This window comes from Triturus cristatus, chromosome 6 (assembly GCF_964204655.1).
Source record: "Triturus cristatus chromosome 6, aTriCri1.1, whole genome shotgun sequence".
Lineage (NCBI taxonomy): Eukaryota > Metazoa > Chordata > Amphibia > Caudata > Salamandridae > Triturus > Triturus cristatus.
In genome coordinates this window covers 12,098,869-12,118,110 of record NC_140589.1, presented here as the reverse complement: position 1 = coordinate 12,118,110, position 19,242 = coordinate 12,098,869, and the positions used below count along the sequence as shown (strand labels likewise).

Here is a 19,242-nt window from a genome sequence, read left to right as displayed (position 1 = left end):
ACGAACTCCACAGCACCATGATGGCTACACTGAAGACTAAGAAGTTTGGTATCAAACTTCTCAGCTCATTAAACCCACACTGATGCCAGTGTGGGATTTAATGTAAAATGCACGACAGAGGGCAACTTGGAGTTGCCCCCTGAAACTAACCCGCAATCCACGTCCTGCTTGAGAGGCTGCCACCCAGCAGACATGTTGCTGGACCCTTGGGTAGAGAGCCATCCGCTCTCCTAGGCCTGCAACAATGCACGTCTTGGGCGAGGTGCTAGGTCTCCTCCCCCAGGATGGGCAGGGGAAGCTTCAAAGGCTTGCCAACTTTGTGAGCCTCCCCAGACCACTTGCTGTACTCAGCAACTGGTCCCCACCGGTTCTAGCCCCCACTCTGGCGGGAAGACTGGCAGGAAACCCCAAGTGAGGAAAGGGGGTGTGCCAACCCCACCGCTCAGGTGGGGGAGGCGAGGTGAAGCACTCTCGCCATCTTGAGGATGGGGAGCCCTACCCAATCAGGACTAGGCTCCTGCCCCCCTCCCACTGGGAGTGGCAGGCTAGGGGGTGTACCCACCCCAGGGAAGGGACCCATTGGTCCCTGACCTCTACCTACCTGTAACACCCCTAAATTTAGTATTTACGGGCACCCTGAACCTTCCTTCCTCAGATCCCGAATCTGAAACAAGCAAGAACAACAAGAAGAAAGAAGAACTGCCGTGCAGCTGCTAACAAGAGGAAGACACCAACTGACTTGGCCCCAGCCCTACAAGCCTGTCGACCCTCGAACCTGCTCCTGCTAAACCCCGGCGTCTCCAGTGGTCAGCAACCTCGAAAACCGGAGGACCTGACTGCCTTGTGAATCTAAAAAACTGGGACTCCCACGAGCCGTGGTTCTGCTCAAAGCAAGTAACAAACCCCTGGTGCCAGCCAGGAACCACTACTCCTGCACACTCTGCAACCGCCAAGCCCGGCCTGTGCCCAAGTGAACAAAGACCCCGAGGATGTCCCCCCGGCGACTCTGACCAAGATCCCAGCACCCAAGGACCCTCCTCGAAGCTCGAGACGATGCCTGCAGCCTCAGAATCAGGGACCCCTACAACCGCGACCAGCAGACGGTAAGATTTCCAGACGCCAAAAGGCACCCCTGTACCCGGCGCCCTGTGACCCCCTGTGCCCAACTCCTGGGTGCCAACCTAACCTACAGCTTCCCAACTTACCTCTCAAAATGGTGGTCGCACCTGAAGAATCTCCGTCCCCGAGCTTGCAGCCTTTGTTCATCTGGTAACTTCTCCACTGCAATACATTGAGCGCTCGAAGGCTCAAAAGCACCCTGCACCCAGCCGCCCCAGTGCCCCTGGAAGTGCAACTTCTATCCCATTTTTCTTCCCCACCTGCCCTGAGTGAGTGACCAGGAGTCCAGCTCCCACAGCCGCGTGGCCTGCCTGCTAGCAGCCACCAACCAAAGGCCCCCTGCCCGCCATAGGCTAACATTGGGCCTAACTCTCTCTGCACCCGGCTGCCCCTGTGCCGCTGAGGGTGTACCAACTGTACCTACCTGACCCTGGGAGACCCCCGAGTCTCTGACCAGAACCTTAACTCTGCCAGTCGAGTACTTACCTGAAAGACGATAACTCACTTTTTCTCCATAGGGTAACATTGACTGGTTTTCACTTGGAAATTCTTTCAAGTGTAGAGTTTTGAAACTTTAAAATATTCACTAAAAATCAGCCGATCAACGAAAACGAAATTACTCACCTGTTATCAGGAGAGATCCCAGTGCTGGATCTTGGTGCCCAGCACTGAACCTGAAAAGTAATTACAACCGTACTTAATGATAACTTGATTTTCCTCCATAGGAAAACATTGCCTGGTTTTTGCTAGAAATTCTTTCCAAGTGTCGATTTTTGAAACATAAATATATTCCTTAAAAATCGCCTTTGTAACAAAAACGATTTCTTTCAAAATGTTTACAGGAAATGCACCAGGGTTGAATCCAGGATCCAACCCGGAGTAAGAAAATCATACACAAAGTAACTGAATTGCATTTACTTAAAAACTCCCATTGAGCTCAATGTTATAATTGTGTTGCCTATTGTAACAACTGTAACTATTTCATTTAAAATTCTATTGCTTATTGAAAGTATACAACTACAGCCTTTCATTCTGAGAAAGTATTTTGATACCTATTTTTGGTTCTAAAATAAAACTATATATTTTTATACAAAGCCATTGGCCTAGAGTACCGTTCTTGAGTGTGTGAGACCATTTGCTGACAGAGTGTACAACACATGCTTTACACTGTCCTCTGATACTGCCTTACTGCTCGACCAAGCTACCACTTTAGAGAGTAAGGTCATATCTAACTTTAGCCTCTTCCAAACCTCTGGGGACTGTTGACTGTGCACTCTGAACCATACTTTGGTACAGTATATACCGAGCCACTTTCTTACAGCAATCTTTAGGACTTCAGGCGAGTATGTGGCAAGGTCCAAGGCAGCACCAACACATCACCTCGGCAGCGCTGGGGCGGCCAGGGTCAGGGGTGCATTACAGTCACTAGGAGTGCGATTAAGGGGACCTTATTTTAAAAAAAATTCTGTTTATTGATTTTTAAACATCACATACAAGGACAAACAGTTATTTTACTGAGAGCAAGACAGACGATTGCATTTATCATTGAAGCAAAGAAGTTGTGCTGTTCTGAATCATACATTTAAACTAAAATATTAACAGGGGAAAGAGGGAAAAGAGGGGAGCGAAGGGACGGACTGCGAGGTCAGTGCCGGAGAAATTACTGTCATGGTAGCGCATATGGCAAATTCTCGGACGTCGGTCAGGTACACTGTGGGCAACGTCAACATGTCACCCCACACGGGTGAACCATTCCGTTTAGCAAACTCAAAGAAGGCAGTCATCGTCTGAGTCTCCCATGCCACCAGGCGTCCGGGAAGCAGCAAGGTAAGCCTCCAAAGGAGACCGAATATCTTAGGAGTGGGCAACATTGGCATAAGCTCCTAGAAGGTGCTGACAGTACACTGCGTCCCCAAGCTAAACTGCAGCGCATAGAGCCCTACGTCTTCCCTAGCACACATGGAGCTTTGCAAGCAAAAGCAGGAGTACCGCCAATCTGCAGCCCGCTGGCGGACCATGTCTCACATAGTCCCATAGCGCAACTCGAGGGGAGCGAGCTGGTACATACTCGGGCATTATGGAGTCAGATGTCACCACCTATGTGATCCAGTCTGGCACCTCAGAGTGTTCTAAAGGTGAGGAATATGTGGCTAGAAGTGTTCATCGGAAGTGATTTCTCAGAACTGGAGGCACAGGTGAGATAGTGAGGTGTAAGCATAACAGGGAGAAAGCGAGAAGGGATGAGCAAAGATTTAATTATAAACTCTACAGAGGTGGGACGCAGAAACAGGGGGTAGCACTGTATGGAGGCAAGATGTTAGAAAGTGGTCGATAGGGTTTCTGGTGAAGTTGAAATGGGAGCATTGAAATTGAGATATATGAACGGAGAATAAGCATGTTAGAGTGAAAGCGCATGGCACAGGTCACGCAGGAGGTGGATGGAAAGGAATGCAGGACGTGAGTTGAGGGTGGTTTGAGAAGTCTGCATAGGAAAAATTAGGAAGGATGTAGCTGCAGTTTTGCACGAAATGCTAGAAATGTTAATATTGGTTGTATGAGCAGGAGACCGGTTAGAAGGTCATTTCAATGAATCAAATTGAATATGCTACTTACCAGTATGCATCTGTTCTTGGCATGTAGGGCTGCTGACATTCATATCTGTGCATAGATCGCCGCCTAGTGTTGGGTCCGGATGTTTGCACGTTGTTGTCCTGGAAGAGTCTTCGAAGTATCACGAGATAGGTGACTCCTCCCCTGGACCACAGTGCGCATGGGCATCCTCTCCATCCTTATATTGTTTTTCGCCATTGTGGCAGTGATGGAGTAGATACAGTAAGTGATGACCATGCTATACAGTAATTCTGAGAGCTGCAGCTGCTACAGGCGCTGGGGAGGAGGGTGGGCGATATGAATGTCAGCAGCCCTACATGCCAAGAACAGATGCATACTGGTAAGTAGCATATTCAGTTCGAGGCATGTGGGCTGCTGAATTCATATCTGTGCATAGAATACATAGCAGTACCTCCTATTAGCGGCGGCTACCAGTGCCAGCTGCAGCAGTCTGAAAAAGGGTTTTGAGAACAGCCTGTCCTACAGCTGCCTGCTGTTTTGAGTGTACATCTACACAGTAGTGTTTGGTAAATGTATGTATAGTGGACCATGTGGCTGCTGTACATATTTCCTGTAAAGGAATGTTTCCCAGGAAAGCCATGGACGCCCCTAACTGTGCTGGAGCCACGATATCCACCTCTGTTGGTTTTATCGTAGGTACTTTGTGTGCCCCCTTTAGTGTATTGCTGCTGTGACCCCTGGCATCTAGCTGCTCCCCTATTCCCGGGGCGACGAAAGGAGCCACTACGAAATGTTTGCGTTTGCAGAGCCCCCATTGACTTCGCAGTGTCAGTGTCCTCCTTTATCTTTTCAAAGGTGGTGTCAACTTCTGGGCTGAATAAGTAGTCAGGGTTGACTGGCTGATTCAGGATGTTGTTTTGAATCTCTGGTTTGAATCCGGAGATTCTTAACCAAGCGTGTCGTTGTAACATGACGCTGGTGTTAATTGCCCTTGCAGCTGTGTCGGCAGCATCTAGTGCGCACTTAAAGGATGCGTTGGTAAGGATTTGTCCTCTCTGATGAGGAGCTCCGCTGCCTCTTTGTATTCGTCTGGCAGATATTGGAGTAGTGACTCTAGTGTGTCGTAGTGTGAACGATCGTAGCGAGCCAGGAGGGCCTGTGTATTGGCAATGCGCCAGATGTTTGCTGCTTGAGCTGCAATTCTCTTGCCTGAGGTCTCCAGCACCTTGGACTCCTTGTCTGGGGAGGAGCATCACCAGTTGTTTGCGAGTGCGCCCGTTTGCGAGCGTTAGCAACCACCATAGAGTCCAGAGGTAACTGACCTCTAATGTACATAGGGTCCCCGGGGACAGGTTTGTATTTTTTTTCAATCCTGGGGTTTAGCACCCGTGCCCTGGTTGTTTCCTTGAAAATGTCCTTTGCAGGTTTGAGAACACCTTTCAACATGGGCAAAGTTTTGACAGTCCTCTCGTAGGAGGCGAAAGTGTCCACTAAGAAGTCGTCCTCAACTGTGTCAGAGTGGAGTTGTACTCCATGATTGGCTGCAGCACGTTCTATGAGGGCATTGAAGGCAGCAGTGTCCTCTGTGGGAGATGTTTTCGCGCCGTAAAGCTGCGTATCCTGGGTATCTGTTGCGGCACCCTGGTCTGTAGGGTCATCCCAAGCTTGATCAGGGTCCTGCTGCTCAGGATCGATATCCCTTGGGTAGGTGGTATCATCACCTATGTAATCCTCCATTGCGTCTGTGTCGGAGGGCGCAGGAGAAAAGGACTGGGGATCCTGATAGGAGGTGTGCAAGCGTTCGTACAGAACCGGTTCCGACTCTGCTGGCAGTTTCTGCTTCAGAGGTATTCTGTAGGAGTCCAAGGCCTGCTCTGGTGTGACCTTCCGTTTTCGGAGCATGAGTCTGCCAGTATCGGCGTAGATGAATTGTGACTCTGGAGGCTCAGTAGGAGAGTGTCCAGTAGATGGGGACATTGTCTGGGGGACACGTGTTCGGATCTCGAACATTTTCGGCGCCGTGGATGGTGGCAAACCAAAAGTGATGTTGGTTGGTGCCGAGGGTGCCTTTGGAGCCTTGTTCGGGTCGGGTCCCGACGTGGACCGGAGGGTTGCCCGTTCCCTGATGCGTTGTAACGACGCTGCGACTTGCCGCACCGAGAACGCCGAAAGTTCATTGGTGCCGATTGGTTCCGTAGAGGTAGGCGTCGACTGCTTTGGAGCCACAGGGTCATCGATCCGAGGAGAGGCATCAGCGGTCGTCGGAGCCGATGACTTGACGCGTGTCGCTGTTTTCGAAGTGGACGCAGATGGAGCGGCCATTTTGACTTTGGTCGCCGGGGTCGACTGCTTCGGTGCCGGGGGCCGAGGCGCCTTCGTGGGACCGATGGCCTTCCTTTTCGGGTCGGTACCGATATCTGCTGCAGCGAGTTCGGCGCCAAAATCCCTCTTAGTGCGTTCGGAGCCGATGGCCTGTGTTGGCGTCGAAGGAGTGGAGGTCTTCGAGGGCTTCGAGCCGACCACTGCCAGTTTCACTTTTGGTTTCGGTGGAACTGGTGCGACGATTGGTTTCGGTTTCGGTTTTTTGGTAATAATGGCTCGTGCTGGATGTTCTAGGCCGGGCCCGAAGGCGGGGCCGAAGAACTTTTGGATTGATCTCGGGTAAGGCCCGGAGGCGATCCCTTGACCGGAGCCGTAGAGTGACGCACTTTGATGGCCTCCGTTTCGACGGGTAGGCCTGGCTCTTCACCAGAGCCATCTTCTTCAGCCCCAAAGGCCTCATCGTAGTCTCCTACCTCGTCGACGGCTTCTTCCCTGTGAAAAAGCGCTTCATCGGCGTCTTCCGATCGGGAATCGTGTTCGGAAGCGGGGCTGGAGTTTACTTCTTCCACGCTCTCAACATCCTTGTCGCTGAAGATGTTGGCCGGGGCAGGTGCCGATTGCTGCGCTTCTAATCTCGCTGCCCGTTGATTCCGGAGAGTCTTCTTGGATCGGAATCGGGCACAGGCCATACATTTCGATTCGTCGTGATCCGGCGAGAGACATTTGTTGCATACCGGGTGGACGTCGATGTGTGGGTATTTGGCGTGGCATACAGGACACCGTTTGAATGGGGTCCTCGATTCCATCGTTGATGTAAGGTCGATGTTCGGATTAAACGGATCCGAAAAACTGGAAGAAGTTTCTAAATTAAGTAAGAAAGCAGTCGATACCGAGCGGGAACAGTACCGACGAAAACTAAAGGCCTTTTGGCCTTAAACTAAATTTTCCTAACTTGAGCTAAGATACGCACATCCGAACCCAATGGCGGAAAAAAACAATCTAAGGATGGAGAGGATGCCCATGCGCACTGTGGTCCAGGGGAGGAGTCACCTATCTCGTGATACTTCGAAGACTCTTCCAGGACAACAACGTGCAAACATCAGGACCCAACACTAGGCGGCGATCTATGCACAGATATGAATTCAGCAGCCCACATGCCTCGAACACTTTAGTAGCATCAAGAAAGACCGCTGAAGCACTCAGGTGTGGCTCAGTGTGGAAAAGGACCAAGAAGGTGTAACAAGTTGTGGGAGGTGGATCTGTATTGGTGCCGGGGGCTCCACTAAATAGTAGATTTAGGAGCGTTTGTGAGTACTAGCTAATGGGCTACTTACCCTTGGGGTCCCAATGCCCCCTATATGACCACTTCCTGTGGGAAGTGGGCAAAATCCTGTCTCGGAGTTCCAAATTCTGCCATAACTATGGCAGACACTTAAATTTCATATCCACATCAGGTAGCCCACACCTTAGGGGTGGAACTAGCCGGAGGGTGAACACGCCTCTCTGACTACTAATTTTCCCACCTGTCCAGGTGTGGAATGGGCCCTGGTCAGGGGTGGTGGCATCCCTATAAGGGAGATTTGCAAACCAAAGGCGGCAGACTCTTTGAAGCCCTCTGTCCTGGAATACTAATTTACAGGTCATCCTGTTGGAGGGGGTTTAAACACCCTTTGCCGAACAGGTTTTGTTCCCACCTCCTGAGAGATTAGGTCCTCACTGTTGGGGTCAGAAACTAGTCTCTGGTGGCAGGCTGGTCAGGACCAGTCACCCAGCACAGTAGTAGTTGATAAGTTGTCAGGGGGTACATCTAAGGCGCCCTCTGGGTGCATGCATTAATAAATCCATCACTGGAATCAGTGTTGGCTTATTTATACAAGATGTTTCCTGCCAAACATCTCTGGTTTCCGTGAAGCCATCACGTAGCTGTGGAACTCGTTTTCACCAGTACCCAGTAAATGTGCTTAAAATGGCTTCCCTGGTCTCTTGTACTGGCAGTAACTGAACTGACCAACACAGGGGCATATCTCCTCATGCAGATATGTCCACACATGGGGTATAGTGCACCCTGCCTTAGGGCTGCAAGCCCAGCTGTAGGGGTGACTTATCTATTCTGCATGCAGTGTCTGCTGACATGGCACACAAGCTGTATGCTATGTTGTGTTTTCACTTTGTCTGCACCAAGACATGCAGTCTGCAATGGTAATTTGCATGAGCTTGGTGAGGGGGTCTCGCAGGGTGGCATAACTTATGCTGCAGCCTTAGGGACCCTCTTTAGCCTCCTTACCCTGGGTACCAAGGGCACCATCTACGAGGAACTTACAGGGAGTTCTAAAGGTTTTGCCAATTGGGTAAACAATTGTACATTTTAGGGAAAGACATCTGGCATTTGGGGACCTGGTAAGCAGGAACCCAGGGCACTTCCAGTCAAAATTGCATTGAATATCAGACAAAAAATGCGAGTGACATTGTCAAAAAGGAGCACTTTCCTACAGGTTGTATTGCTAATGTATTTTTGTGGTGACTGTTTGGGACTGTACCCGAGTACATCTCCTCTCCCATTTACTATAGCCTTATAGTTTGCTGCTGAGGACGCGATTAGTTGTTAAAGGCCCTGAATCTAAGTTGTGACTAGGGACTATAACATGGGTGAAGGCCTTTACCAACAGGTACAGACCGAGGCAAAGGGGCTGTAAGGCTATTAGAACATTCCATCCACTAAGGGAAGAATATTCCAAATTGAAAAATGGAGAAACAGAAAAACATTTGAATGTGGAAACTCCAGGCTTTTATCAGCCATTATAAGACCGGAGCTACTCCATTGGGTAGTAAAGTACACTTAGTTGTTTAGTATTGCAAGTTCCCGGGAGCATGGAATTTTATAGTACAGTATTCCAAGCGTTTCTATTGGTTGTTCTGTATTATGGTTTGAGGCAGTCTGAAGATTCTATTCGGCTAGAGATGTAGCCTGTTGTGTAGGCACTCCAATAAACAGCTACTTGGAACCTGATAGTATTTAGAGATATTGCTCTCGTCACTACAACACATGGTCTTCAATGGAGCTCCCAACATGCCACAGTTTAAATAAAGCTTTACAGCTTGCCGTAGCAGGTTATACAGTCCATTAAAGGCCAGCTCCAGCGTTAAAGGTCCGAGGCGAAGGAGAGGGTCTTTAACAAGGGAGCAAGCCATTAATGGCCGGTATAGCCCAGCTGCGGGGGGCTATAAGGTGCTGCGGAGTCCGAGGGGGTTCAAATCCCCTTGGGTTCTGGGAGACCTTTGTTCACAGCTGTTGCTGTAGAGGTTCGAGAGCTAATAACCACCCACAAGGCCACGACTGACAGCTTTTGAACTGTCACAGCAAGAGCTGTGAAAAGGGGCTGAAGCCAATTCTTGGTTCTCTCCGGCTTGGCTGGACTTTTTGTAGCGGATTCAAGCCAGGGAGACCCAGGAGCTGAGCAGCATTCTCCCTCCCTCCTTCCGATGCTCAAGCGACTCTGGGCTAGGGAGGAGGGAGGGAGAAAGTTCTGGTGCACAGCCCATGCCTTTCGCTTTCCTCTGCTTACTCCATGTGTTTTGAAAGGCAGGGGAAAGGAAAAGGTAGAGGCTATTTATTAGAACTTTGAAATGTTGAGTGCAGCGGGCCTGTACCAGTTCATATCGGACGCTGCTGCTCCGTTGTCTTCAATGGAGCGCTCAACATTCTAATGTTCTAATCCAGATTATCCGCTTCTACTTCTGTCTGGGTTGCATCTCTAATGTACTTCGTTTTGGGAATGTAGTCGTGTAGATCTTACCCCCCCACTTACTCTGGATTATCTACCCTCAATTCTTCCTAGGTGTCATCTCTAATGTACTCCTGCGTTAATTGTTAACCGTACTCTTGCAAAGCGCTCGGAGGCCTCCTGGCCATGTTCGCACGGTCTAAAAATCACAAAATAAATAGGATTTGGGGACCCATTGTTAAATATGTACAGACACATGAGAAGAAACTCAAAATACCACTGTCATGGTCACATGGCAATTCAACACAACCTGCCACGTGACAGCATTCTCCCCCTGCCTTAACATGGCCTGGAACACGGTGACGATAATTCATATTTATGACAATGAAAGACTGCCCACAATGGAAAGCTCAGATTAGCTATAGATTTGTAACTCAAGTTAAACTAACATGGCAAGTCTAAAGGTGAGCACCAAACCCGGGGCAACCCTTTGATGGGCATCATTTCTAACAGCGTTCTCCACAGTCTCACATGTAAGCAAACACCTGCGGCCTTCAACACCCGACCAGCTTCAAAACGTAGCATCTGTTACTTGCCTTGAGCTACCTCACGATATTGGGATTTGAACGTTTATAAAGTGGACGCCCTAAGTGGGAAGGGTACAGTTGCTGTATAGACGAATTCAGAAACAAAATTTACAAACATGAAGAAAAAAAAGAAATAAGACTAATTTTTCTCTAATTTCCACAATATAATAAACATAAGAACGTAGAAACATAAATTGTAAGAAAACAGGCTAGTACACAAAATGGAAGCAGTGCCAATTTGCATTGACAGGAACCAAATGGTTAACAGAAAACATGAAAGGGTGATTTAAGACACTAGCCTCGCACAAGCGCTGTTGCCTTCCCTTGGCCACCACGATCACTTGGAGGAAAATACGTACCTGCGGGTGGTAAACGCTGAGCGATTTCACCTTGTGCAATGGCAACAAAACCCGAATGAGGAACATCTTGTGCTCTTCCTTCAGAGGCAACGCAAAACCATTGATAATACTGGAGGGAGAAAAGATTCTGAGTTACACTCGAGAGAATGAAAAGGCAAGGCCAACATCTGCAAATAGGAAGATACGGGCTGACACGATGGGAAGGAGAGAGGGTGGAAAGTGCAGAGCCAACTTAAATGTATCAGGAAACGAAAGAGGCAGGCTAAGAAAAATACATCAACATAAACCAAGAAGTCTCTGTGTAAAAGTGAGAACGACAGATGAAATAGAAATGTAGAGAAAACAGGAGTGGCTGAAGGCAAGACACTTAAGCATCATGACTGTTGAGTTCTATTTTTAAAGAGCGCTGTTACCCCAGGAACGAGGGGTCCTTGTGCTGTTCACCTGCCAGGCATTCAAAATACAAAAGCAGATTTCCTCACATGTACATTTCATGAAAATCAACCACAATGTCCTACCAACCATTTTATATGATTGGAATGATCCCCAAATTGTTTTTTTCACGGATTCAAGAAACCAAAAAATGCTCTTAGACTCCTGATTCTACCAGGGCCGAGGGATGCACTTTTGTTATGTTGGTCAAAGGCATTTCTATAGACGTTTTCTCCAGTTGAAATGAGGTATATTTATAGGAGCACACAAATGCCTAAAGGAGTCAAGGCGCTAGTAGTCAGCCCTGATAAGAGCGTCCTAATGATCCAGAAGCAGGTCACAACTGTACAGTCAGTGGGTGGGCGGTGTGTGTGTGTGTGTGTGTGTGAGAGGGGTGGGGGGAGAGGTGTGCCCAGCATTTTGGCCAGGAGTTGTTCTATACGGCTGGTTGGCTCCCAAAGATCAAGACCTCTGTCTTGTCTCCATTAAGGTCCAGACAGTCCAATGGCCGCTGCCTTCATGCAGTTGTTGAAGTTATCCACAATGACCTCCATGTCTTTAGTGATCGACACAATTATTTGTGTGTCATCCGCGTACGACATGGCCTATAGTCTAAAGAAGAGTATCAGTTTGGCCAGTGGGGAGATCTATAAGTTAAGTAGGCTTGGGAGAAACAGGCACAGCGAACAGAAAGTGCTCATGTCCCACCATGAACCGCAGATAGCGTCTGTGGGTCTGCAGGACGGGAATGTGGAAATAAGCGTCCTGCAAGTCCAACGCTGTCATCCAGTCTCCTGTATCTAGGGCAGGCAACACTTAGTAAAGCTTGAACATTTTTAATTTGTCCTTCAAGAGGAGGTTGAGGAGGTGTAGATCTAAGATACGACAGAGTCCTCTGTCCTCCAGGGGCACCAGAAAGTAGCAGGAATAGCAAAGAGATGGTCCTCTGTCAGACGGTCATAAGTGGGCAGAGGGGGTGTCAAAACAGGGAGAAACTAGCCCCTTTGGACGACCTGTAGTACCCAATGGTATGATTTTACTGACCGCCAGTGGGAGACGTGATGGCGTATCCTGCCTCCCACTGGGTGCCCATGATAGTCTGAGGGTGGACTAAAGGGGCTTGGAGGCAGTGGCCCTGGGGGAGGGGGATGGACTTAACCTGACCGCAGGCTGGCTGCCCCACGTAGTCGCTGGGACCCATGCCCTCAACCACGATAAGGCTGTGAAACTTGTTGGCAATGTTGGATGGTATGGGCGCGGGCAGAGACCCTTTATGTAGTCATGAAAGCGAAGGAAGGTGGATTTAGGTAGACAAGGGGCCATAGACAACCACAAGGACCTGGCCAAAGCTGTACTATCCTCGAAGAGCACAAGCAGTGAATGCACCTGGTCTCCAAATAGGCGAGAGCCCCCAAATGGCATGTCCATGAGGGAAACCTGGACATCCTCTGAAAAAACAGATGTTCAGTCGCTCTGCCTAGCGAGTCGGTCATGTCAAGTCCACATTTAATGGAGAACTTTTCTGGATTTCTCTTATAGGCAGCCACCTGAGACAGTATGGTCCGGGCCTCCCCCGGGACCATAGGCACCATCTAGTGCAACGAATCCCAAAGATTATGGGAATAACAGCCCAATAGGCACAAGGTATTCACTGGCTGCACTGCTCAGCAGGTGGAAGAGAACATTCTCTTACCGAGGGTGTTCCACCTCCTTGATTCCCTATCCGGTCAAGTGACAGGGAACGTGCCAGGGTGAACGTGGGATGAGGAGGCTTGGACCACCAAGCTCTTTGGGGTGGGGTGCTGGATAAGGAAACTGGGATCTTCAGGGTGGAGGTGGGCAATTGTCCTATTAACAGTAGCTCCTGTGCAGGGCTTGGGCAAGGCCCCAAGTAGGACGTCCACAAGGGTTTTATTAAATGGGAGTAAAGGTTTTAAGGGGGAACCCCATGCTGAAGCACTTCCGTCAAAATCTTAGCTTTTAGTGCCACTCAGGACAGGTTAAGGTCCAGGACCTGAGCCGACCTGCACGCCACAATAGCAAAAGAGGGTCCTTCCTCGACAGCCACAACAGGAGGGGAATCCAGGTCAGTGTAAGGTGAGGTGTTTAACCCACTGGCCTCACCCAGATCCTCATACCAGTTGTCCTCCTGAACTTGTTCTTCTCCACAAAAGGTCCAGAGGCCCTTCCCAAACGTCTCCCTCTCCAAACTTATCCATTAAATCAGGCACTGGCTCTGCTTTGGGGAGGCTGTCCTCAGTTGGTGCAGGTCAAAGTCGGGTATGACTATGTTGATGGCGCCGCCTAGGGGCGCTGGCAGTGTCTGCACTGGAGCGGGCGCCAAGGAAGATTTTGGTCTCGCCAGATCCACCGAGGGATCCTTAGGGCACCAACTGGCACCGAGGGCAAACCTCCTGGTGTAGTTGCAATATATTCTAGGTTAAAAATATCACCCCCTGTTACACACTTTCTAGAAATGGGATTGGAAACGTTAAGTCATCAATGTAGCGAGTAAACCGCAAAGAGGAAGAAACCTTCGAGCCAATCTACAGAGATGAATAGGCAAGTGGATTCAATGCTCGAATCCCACTGAAAAGGGTCTAAACACTACGGAAGAATGGGTCGACTAAGCCCAAGTCCTATTGCCATTACGCCGACATCTACAGAGATGCGTTTGCAAAATCATACTACTCTCTCGATCCAGTATTTGTGAAGAACTTGTAGACATTTAGTTCTTACAGTATATAGCATTAGAGAAGGTTTGTTATGAAAATTCTCATGTTTAAGTAACAGTGCCAACTCCTATGGCAATTATTTTTCTTATTTTTTGCCCTCAAATAATTGTCCAAATTTCCTTGTCTGGTCTTTATTTTAATGATATTGCCTTCAAATTCCTAATTTCAATTTATTCCAAAGGCAACCCTTTCAATTTATTTTCTTAAAGGGGCCGGATCAATGTATTCCAAGCCTTAGTTTGATGCATGGCCCCTTTACTGTGCTTACTTGCTCCTTCAAGGAATTGTTTTACCACCGACGTGGTAAAGAAACATTTGCCCAGGACTCCTCGTGTATGCAACAATAGCCGTATGTGTTCCTTTATTGAGGGTTTAGAGAGCTGCCGACACGACTGGTGGAGTAAGGTATCTGACCTCCAGGCCTGGGAACCGCTCTCCCTCCACGCAGCACCGCCCAGCCTTCACTGCCGCTGAACTAGGAGAGCAGGATTCGAGACCATTCTCTCGACCCGCTCCCTTACCTGCTTGCCTCTTTTTTTTTTTATTTTAGTCCCAGTGCTTGCCCCTTGTGTTTGCTGTTCCTTTGTCTGTTACAGTGCTTGTCCCTTGTGATTGTTCCTTTTTCGTCTCGCTCTTTGCCACCATCAGACCCCACCCACCTCCTGATCGCCGCTTCCCGCCCCCCCCTACTTAATGGAGGCTGCTGCGGGGAGGAGCGATCAAGTGCCCTGACCACCTGGCCTGGGAACCGCTCTTCCTCCACCTGTGAGGGTCTCAAGGCATTGCTGCTGCTATTGGTCGAAGAGCCAGGTCTTGAGTTGTCTCCTGAAGGTCAGCAGGTCTTCGGTTTGGATGCGTGGGACCGTGGCTAGGGCGTGGTCAGCGGAGCGGAGTTTCCTGTTGGGTACGTAGAAGGAGAGTCGACTGTTGAGATAGGCTGGGCTGGTTTTGTGGAGTGCTTAGTGTGCGTGGATCAGGAGCTTGAAGGAGATTCTTTTGTCGACGGGGAGCCAGAGCAGGTTTCTCAGGTGGGGGGTGATGTGGTCGCGGCGTGGGACGTCGAGGTTCAGGCGTGCAGAGGCGTTATGGAATCTGTTGATGAGCTTGAATGAGGCTCCGGCGTAGAGGGCGTTTCCGTAGTCGAGTCTGCTACTGACTAGGGCCTGGGTGACTGTTTTCCTCGTGTTTGTCGGGATCCATCTGTAGATCTTGCGGAGGGTGTTGAAACAGGTGGAGGAGACTGCGTTGACTTGTTTGGACATGGAAAGTTTCGAGTCGAGGATGACTCCCAGGTTGCGTGCGTGGTCGGTGGGGGCCGGGGGGGACCCCAGTGACGTGGGCCATCAAGAGTCGTCCCATGCGGAGGGGTTGGACCAGAGGATGAGGATCTTCGTCTTGTCTGTGTTCTGTTTGAGGCGGCTGTCCTCCATCCAGTCTGCAACGGCCTTCATTCCCTGGCGGAGGTTGGATTTGGCGGTGAGGGGGTCCTTGGTGAGGGAGAGGATCAGCTGAGTGTCGTCGGCGTAGGAGATTATGTTGAGGTCGTGCTGTCGGGCGATGCGTGCTTGTGGTGCCATGTAGACATTGAATAGCATTGGGCTGAGGGAAGATCCTTGAGAGCCACCACAGATGATCTCGGAGGCCTCGGATCGAAACGGGGGGAGGCGGACTCTGAGTTCTGCCAGAGAGGAAGGAGGTGGTCCAGTCCAGGGCCTTGTCTCTGATCCCTGCGACATGGAGGCGCGTGCATAGTGTGCGGTGGCAGACTGTGTCGAAGGCGGCGGAGAGGTCCAGGAGGATGAGGGCCGCTGTCTCGCCGTTGTCCAGTAGGATCCTGATGTCGTCTGTGGCAGAGATTAGGGCGGTCTCGGTGCTGTGGTTGCTGCGGAATCCTGATTGGGACGGGTCCAGGATGTTGTTGTCTTCGAGGTGACGGGTGAGCTGGGCGTTTACTATCTTCTCGATGACCTTTGCTGGGAACGGAAGCAGGGAGATGGGTCGGAAGTTCTTGAGGTCACTCGGATCCGCCTTGGGTTTCTTCAGTAGGGCGTTGATCTCTGCGAGCTTCCAGTTCTCAGGGAAAGTGGCGGTCTCGAAGGAGAGGTTGATTATTTTGTGCAGGTGAGGTGCGATGGAATTGCTGGCTTTGTTGAAGATGTGGTGCGGGAGAGGGTCGGACGGGGATCCTGAGTGGATTGTTCTCATGGTCTTGATTGTGTCCTCACGTTGGCCCAGGCCGTCAGGGTGTGGTGGGCGGAGGGGTGCGGTGGGTTCGGTGCAGTCAGCAGGGGTCGTCCGGGGTCTGAAGCGGTTATGGATGTCGGTGATTTTCCAGTGAAAGAAGGCGGCATGGTGGGAGGAGCCTAGCACGCAACCAAGATGGCCGCGTAGGCACAGGGCTCCCGAGGGCCTCCACAACTTCCCACGTCTATCCTGAATTTATCCTGATTCTATCGACGGGCTTCTACGGGCGAACCCACGTGGAGGTGATACCTGCTGTCCAAATTCAAATCGGACATCGGGAACCGGAATAGTATCGATTCCAAGTTGGCGGCCTACTCCGGACCTTGCCCCGGACTCGAGTTGGCATGGTGCCCGGGCAGAAAGTGAACAACGGCATGCAGGACTTGGGCCGGTGCGCACCCCCTACTTTCACTTTCGGGTCTCCTCGCTGAAACTGAGGGGCCTTGGATTGTCAGCACACATTTATAGTGGGACGAGTGGGTATCCTGCCTGCTCTTGGACGCTAGCCGGGACTACCTTTTGGGATCGCCGAGGCTCCCTAGATTGGTTCTCCGGGGATCGCTCATCATGTTGGTGGCAGACACCCTTGGCGACCATCAGACAATGGCAGCTAGATTGGACGGAGATAAGCAAAAATCCAAGACGACTAGGCGGGGAGCTCATACCCAAGCTAACAACATGGACCGCTATACCCAGTCGAGAGGTTCCCCTGGTGACCCGCATAAGTCACCGGAGAGACCCAAGGATGGCCCGGGATCGTCAACGGAGTTAACATTGCAGGACGTCATGGGTGCCATCGATGAGATGAAAGCGGCGGTCGGCCAGCGATTCGATACATTGGCCCATAAATTGGACACAGTTTTGATCGACGTTAAACTAGTCAGAGCGGACCTTTCACAAACGAATGAAAAGGTCAAATCCTTGGGTCTGACGACGTCGAGTCTGGTAACGGACGTGTCTGACCTGCAAGCCGAGGTCCGTAATCTGCGGATGTCCACTGCTTTGTCTGTCCGTCGACTGGAGGATTTTGAAAGTAGGGCTCGGCGGAATAATGTGCGCATAATCGGGGTGCCGGAGAAATCGGAGGTCCCTGCGGCTGACCTCTTCATGGAAGACCTTGTGATCAACCATCTCGCACCCAAAGGCTTGAGTAAATTCTTTGCGATTGAGCGGGCCCATAGAGTTCCGGGTGGTAAGCCCAAACCGGGCGCTCCCCCACGGCCCATCATCGCCAGAATTTTTCATTTCAGGGACAGGGATGCTATACTGCAGGCCTCGAGGGTGAGTGGGCCGACGAAGTTCGAGAACACTCATAAGTTACTACCCGGACTTCACACAATTGGTCCAAAAGCAGCGACAGGAGTTCATGGGTGTCAAACGGCGACTGAGAGACATGGACCTGAAATATGCGATGCTCTTTCCGGCCAGGTTGCGTGTTGAGTTTGAGGACCGGACACACTTCTTTGATCGGCCGGAGGAGGTTGGAGATTGGCTGGATACCCTGCCTCAGCAACGACGTCAAGAGGGACAGATCGAAGGGAACGGAGTGGGCTCGGCTGGACAGGAGTAGAATTTTGGTTCCCGGTGACTGACTATTGTGATGACACTTCCATATTTTGGTTTGGTGTTTCTATTCAGCGCCTTATCCTTCAATGACCGGGGGTTGTGGGGTGCTCAGTGAGGCTCTTTCCTCCTCTGGGTTTTCTTTTTGTAGCGTAGTTAATGTTAGGGCGACAGGCACACTGCAAGTTGGGGGGGCTACATGGGCTCACGCAGGGGTGCAGGGTGGGGGGGGGGGGGGGGAGTTGTAACGGGAAGGTTGGTGGGGAGGGGGGGGGGGGGGAGTTGGGGAATGTTTGAATGTTCTACAAGGCAACGTCACGCCATACGACTGGTGGTCGGGATCGTGTTCTCGGGGGGGGGGGAGGGGGAGGGGGGATCAGTTGTGCGCGGGGATGGGATGGGGGGTAGGGGATTGAGAGTACTCTCGTGGAATGTGAATGGCTTGGGGGATAGATAGGATATTGTCTTTCTACAGGAAACGCATCTAATTTGGAATTCTTGCCATGCCATGAATAGGAGGGGGTATCGTCTCGTTGTGCACTCTGGTTTCACTTCTGGCTCACGTGGGGTGGGCATCTTGAATAGAGCCTCTCTCCCGTTGGAGGTGGACGATGTGATCCATGATGATAGAGGGCGGTATGCTGCACTTGTAGGCCGATGGGAGGGCAGAACCATCTCGCTCGTTACTGTTTATGTCCCACCAGGATTGCAGACCGTAACCTTCGCTGATTTGGGGCGAATGGTCCTGGGACTCCCGGGGGGGGGGGGGGGGGGGGGTTCTGGTGGTGGGGGGCGATTTTAACTCTGTCGTATCTGGCGGGGCGGATCGTCACCCTCCCAGGGATCTCCCGGGGGCACAGGCCTGGCTGAGTGAGTTTATAGATACCCTCAGACTGATAGACTGCTGGAGACTAATGTACCCGGGGCAGGCGCAATACACTTTCCACTCCGGAGCTCATGGGAGTTTGTCGAGACTTGATTATGTCCTTATGCCGGCGGCCCAAGCTGTGATGATTAGAGAAGTAAGACATCTGGCCCGGGGTATTTCCGATCACTCCCCACTACTGTTGAGCATTGAGGTCACCCACGGGGCTGAGGGGAGGGTGGCACCGATTAACCCCTGGTACCTGCGTGATCCTAAAATCCGGGCGGACCTGGTCAAGTCTATTGAGCGCTATTTTACTGAAAACGTGGGGTCAGTGTCCTCTGCTGTCTCGTTATGGGAAGCCTTCAAAACAGTGCTCCGTGGGCAGGCTCTTTCTCTCATTTCCCACTCCAAGAAAAGCAAGACTGTAGAGGTGGTTCGCCTTGAAAACGACATAGCCAAGTTGGAGGGGGACCTGGAGCTGGGTTTTTACGAAAGATAAGTTGCATGTTCTCAGTCTTAAGCAGCTTGACTATAAAGCGCTGGTTACTGACGCTGCCAAAGTGATGAGTAGAGAGCAACAGGGGCGCTTATACGATGTGGGGGACAAGGCTGGTAAATTGATTGCATGGCTGGACAAGAAGGAGAGAGCGAGTCGAGTGGTGCCGGTTATCGAGAGAGCGGATGGTGTGCGTGTGACTGACCCTGTGGAAATTGTTGAAT

At 50.8% G+C, this 19,242-nt stretch overlaps 1 protein-coding gene across 2 annotated transcripts in view; it reads right to left on the bottom strand.

Moving 5' to 3' along the window:
* Positions 1–19,242, bottom strand: part of PPP2R5D (protein phosphatase 2 regulatory subunit B'delta) — a 502,545-nt gene that overhangs the window by 178,614 nt on the left and 304,689 nt on the right. For both annotated transcript variants that reach the window (XM_085610117.1, XM_085610118.1), the window contains exon 9: positions 10,681–10,789. In XM_085610117.1, the coding sequence (XP_085466243.1) occupies positions 10,681–10,789 (109 nt within the window). The remainder of the gene's footprint in view (positions 1–10,680; positions 10,790–19,242) is intronic.